This window comes from Drosophila tropicalis, unplaced genomic scaffold (genome assembly GCF_018151085.1).
Source record: "Drosophila tropicalis isolate 14030-0801.00 unplaced genomic scaffold, ASM1815108v1 contig_694, whole genome shotgun sequence".
Lineage (NCBI taxonomy): Eukaryota > Metazoa > Arthropoda > Insecta > Diptera > Drosophilidae > Drosophila > Drosophila tropicalis.
In genome coordinates, this window is record NW_027173176.1 from 7,063,920 (window position 1) to 7,068,590 (window position 4,671).

At 39.6% G+C, this 4,671-nt stretch overlaps 1 protein-coding gene across 1 annotated transcript; it reads right to left on the bottom strand.

Moving 5' to 3' along the window:
• Window positions 1–125: 125 nt before the first annotated feature.
• On the bottom strand, window positions 126–3,330 carry HDAC1 (histone deacetylase 1). The gene is made up of 4 exons (XM_068292748.1): window positions 3,100–3,330; window positions 2,653–2,765; window positions 860–2,108; window positions 126–798 (listed from the first exon to the last, which is right to left on the bottom strand). Exons 1-4 carry the CDS (start codon window positions 3,140–3,142, stop codon window positions 605–607), a joined length of 1,599 nt encoding a protein of 532 aa, XP_068148849.1. The 5' UTR covers window positions 3,143–3,330; the 3' UTR covers window positions 126–604.
• Window positions 3,331–4,671: the final 1,341 nt, after the last annotated feature.

Here is a 4,671-nt window from a genome sequence, read left to right on the forward strand (position 1 = left end):
GTTCGCGATCGAATGTTTTCGAATGTTACGTCTAGAAGCGACTTTTTTCTTTAATTATGTAAAAAGTATTTTCTGATTTAATTGGAAGACATTTGGACTGATTGGGTTAAGATTAAATAGTCGAATTGTTTTGTTGTACATTTACACGGGCAATATTTATTATAGATTTTTGATATTATAGATATTTTGGAATAAATTAATTGTTAATGATAGAATTAACGGATTTCTTATTATGACATTTATCAATCGATAGCCCTATGGTATCTTGGTTGCTTAGCTTAAAGACATTTCGACTTACACATAAGAAGAATTGAATGAATGATTGATTAGGCTTTCTTTATGGATACGGATGAGTAAATGCGCACCACCGCCTCTGGGCAGTTAGGAGGGCCGCCCATGGGAGAGAAAGGGAAAAGTGTGACCTCGGATTTTGGATTTATGTTTTCTGTGTAGGAGCGCGAACCTTGAAGAGCTTGGCGTCCAAACGGGGGTGGTGGTGGTGTTGGGTGGGGCAGAGGATTTAGGTTAGACGCTAGGTAAAATCTGGCGGCTTGTACTTGGGCGGACGTTTAATTGGCTTCTATAACCAATTGCGGCCGCCACGTCATATGTTGTTCTCCTTGGCACCCTTAGTGCTCGATGAGTTGCCCCCACCTGCAGCTCCACCCGTGGCTGATGAATCGTTATCGCCGGTTTTGTTATTGTTGGAAGTGCTATTGCCGCCTCCGGCGCTGCTGTTCTGAGAAGTGGAATTGTTGTTATTCGAGCCAGGTGAATCGTCGCCCTCGGCAGCATCAGCTAAAAGGAAAAGTAGACAATTATTTTATGTACATATTTAAACTAGTTGAAGAAGTCCTACCCTTGTCCTTGTCGTCTTTGACTTCACTGGAGGTCTCCGACGAGGTTTTATTACTGCTATTGTTATCCTTGTCCAGTCGTGGTCGCTTTCTCTGACCTTTGTACGAGCGATTATCGCGGCGTCCGCCCTCTCCCTCGTCTTCTGAGTCAGAGTATTCATTCTCTGGAACAATGCGCTTGTCTTTGTCACTCTGCGGCAAACGCTCATCTTTATCGACCTTGTCGTCATCCTCGGACTCATCGTTGATGGCATCTTCCGGTATCGCTTGGATCTGGACGCCCGGCGCATGTGGCAGCATACGGAGATTCTCGAACAGACGATTTTTGATCTTCTCCAAATACTCAGAAGTGTTCTGATTAGTCATATTGCTGGGACTGATGTGCAGTTTGAAGTCGGGACCAAAGTACTCAAAGTAATCGTTGTACGGCAATTCATTGGCTATTTCCACAGCCAGGGCAACGGATGTTTCATAGGTCCAGCAGCGAGACACATTGCGTATGGTGTAACCACCGCCACCGACCATTAAGAAGGGTAGATTGTACTTCTTTACAAACTCCACGCACTTGCCATGGCCTTTCACAGTGAGATTAAAGCAACCCAAACGATCTCCTGTCAGCGAGTCGGCGCCACACTGTAAAACGACTGCGGCCGGTTGGAAGGTCTCCATTACCTTCGATATAATCGGCACGAAAATACTCTCGTAGGCCTCGTCGTCCATGCCATCCCTTAGAGGTATATTCACGGCATAGTACTTTCCCTTGCCGGCACCAATGTCACGTAGATCACCTGTTCCCGGGAAATATTCTCCGTACTTGTGGAAACTGACTGTCATCACACGATCCGTGGTGTAAAAAGCCTCCTCCACCCCATCGCCATGATGGACGTCGATGTCGATATAGAGGACGCGTTGATGGTACTTAAGTAGCTCCAATATACCCAAGACGATATCATTTACATAACAAAAGCCAGATGCCTCCGACTTTTTGGCATGATGGAGTCCTCCACCCCAGTTGATACAAATCTCAGAGGCCTGTTTGTTCAGTTTAACAGCAGCTGCCACCGATCCTCCAGCCGAAAGCTGACAGAACTCATACAGTCCATCGAAAACGGGGCAATCCTCGCCGACATTGAAACGCTGCATTTGCTTATTGTATTCCGTCATATTATCGGGACGTATGGATCGTAGGAATCGTACATACTCATCAGAATGGAATTTGGTCATCTCATCAGCGGTGGCCTTATGAGGGCGCTACAAATATATCAAAACAAATCGAATTAAATGGACGAAATGAGTATTTACTTGGATTCCTAACTAAAGGCTCTTGAGAAGTTCGTGCCGTCTCGCTCACATTCGTTCATGCTTGACATTGTATTGTACTGATGCTGGCCTGGCTTCGAATATTTATATTCTTTCGCAGTATTCTAATCAATATCCACATTCATATGTACATATATGTAAATATACATTTGCAGCATGATTTTGCACTTTTTTAAATGTCAAATCCTGACTTTCATTTTTTAACTATTCGAACAAAATTTTTAGAGTTTCCACCTCTTCTAAACATGCAGTTTTTTTTTTTTTGTGTCAGATGTAATGAAAAAAGGGTTACAGTAGTTCCTAAATGACAATGACTTTACAAATTCCATACTAATTTAGTTTTGCAGCCTCGAAATACATCTAGAATTTCATCTGTCTACCATTTATCTCTCTCTCTCTTTCTCTCTTTTTTCATATCTCACACACATATTTTAATCAAGATTTCAATTAATAGAAGTTAATCTCGGTTTCTTACGTAAATCTCCATTTTTCTATATAGACCATAATTCAAAAGCAAATTATGAGTCATGCGTATGCGATGGGGCTTCATGGGGTGTCCCTGGCCATAATAGTAGTTGCCAATATCACCTGCAAAATTAATTAAAGATGAATTAAAAAAATTTTTTGCCGCGCTTCGGTAAAATTTCAATTTTAAGTCGACAGTGGGAGCAGCGTCACCGTGTCACAGTACACTTTTGACCCAAACGACCGCAGTTTGGCTAACAAAGCATGCGGTTGTTCGTGGAAAAGTATGCTGTGCCGGCATTGCCACAGTACAGTCGCTGTAAAATGAAAAATTTTCACAAATCATCCGCGGCGGGAAAAATGTCAGTTTTTTTTCTTGCCAATTATATGCCGGACTTTTAGGCACGACCACCTGCATTAAATTAATGAGTTTTATTAACTTTTTACCAATACGTACTGTCATAATAGTAACAAACGCGTTTTTTGCTATGCGATTGCATGTTGCGGTTCTTGATTCCTCTCTTCAGTTGCTCCTTCTTGCGCTATTCAGAGTTTATCCACAAGAACGGCGACCTCCGCTTTGCCACAAAGTGAAATCAAATATACTTTTATTCTTTTAAATTCCCACCAATTTAATACAGAAAAAGCAGCGCAACCCGGCAGCCGAAACTTTTCAATATCGAATGCCGAATGTTAGCACGATGTACAGTAACATTAATGATGGTCACACTGCCACTGTTAGCTCTTAAATGATAATGTTAACCTGACCGACTCGCAAACGATAATGTTAGTTATTGCCACTAAATCGATAAAGAATACTGGTAAAAAATTAGCACAGGTTCGACGTTGTACTCATCGGTTTGAAGTAAGCGTTATATTCCTAAATTATTTTTCAGCGGTATTCCAAAATAGTTGTGTTTAGTAATTAGTATAAATTTTTGGGTTTTTAACGAAAACTTTTTTGTATAAATATTTAGTTAACTAAAATTATACATATGTTTGTCAATTTTAATAAAGTTGGTTTTATTGTAAGTCGTTTCAATAGATTTAACATTAATTGTTACTTTAGCTTTGAATGTTTGTTCTGTTTAAATTATTTAAATTTAGCCATTTGTGGAGCCAGAAAGAAAAATACCACAGTGAGCAGACAGAAAAAGCTAAAAAAAGCCCAGAATAGTGGGAGCTGGAGTATTTTTGTCATTGGAAGTTGGTCACACTAAAGTAGAATTTTCATTGTATCAAGATTTGGCCACATTGTTGTTTTTTGTTTTCTAGCGGAAAATTCGGTGAAGTCGTGCGGTCGGATTGCTGGTGCACAGAAAAATTAAGAGAGATTACTTAATTATTTGAGTGTGAGTGGTTTTAAGAAATAATTTAAAAAAATATTAATTAAGTATTGTGTTCGAATAGAGAGGTGGTGCATTCCGCGTTTTTTATTTTTTTTTTTTTTGTAAGTCGTATGTCTGACTCGCTCTTTCTTATTTGAAAGCAACAAAGCGCGGGTGGCTGTCGGTGTTTCTTTTCTTCTGGCGGCGGCGTCTTATGAAAATCATACAAGGAATTGATAAATCAAAAATAGTAAAGGAAACGGGAAACAAAACTAGTGAATGAAATAAAAATGGCAGCCTAATTAAATAGCCAAAGCGACGACGCGTAAGTTTTAGTTTCTGTGTGTGTGAGAAAGAGAAAGAAAAGAAGTGGATTGCAACTCCACACACACACACACACACTCAGTCTCTGATATATACATACATGCATACATACATACATATAAACGAAAGAAGATTGAAAAGAAGTGTCAAAACGAATCATAAAATTTAATTAAAATAAATAGATAAATAAACGAAAAACGATAACTGTAAACACAAACAGCAAAATACATACATCTTGCGCAGTCTCCTTTCTTACGCCGCCTCGCCCCTTGAATTTGACAGGATATTTTTTTCGCCTTTTTCTTGTTTTTGTTATTTTTTTGTGCGTGTGTGTGTGTGTATAGTTTCCCTCTATTTCTCTCCATTCTAATTAGCAG

Coding starts and splice junctions, on each gene's coding strand:
- HDAC1 (XM_068292748.1), bottom strand. CDS start 3,142: ATGCAATCGCATAGCAAAAAACGCGTTTGTTACTATTATGACA. Junction 2,766..3,099: donor CGTTTGTTACTATTATGACA/GTACGTATTGGT, acceptor TTAATTTTGCAG/GTGATATTGGCAACTACTAT. Junction 2,109..2,652: donor ATAGAAAAATGGAGATTTAC/GTAAGAAACCGA, acceptor ATATATTTGTAG/CGCCCTCATAAGGCCACCGC.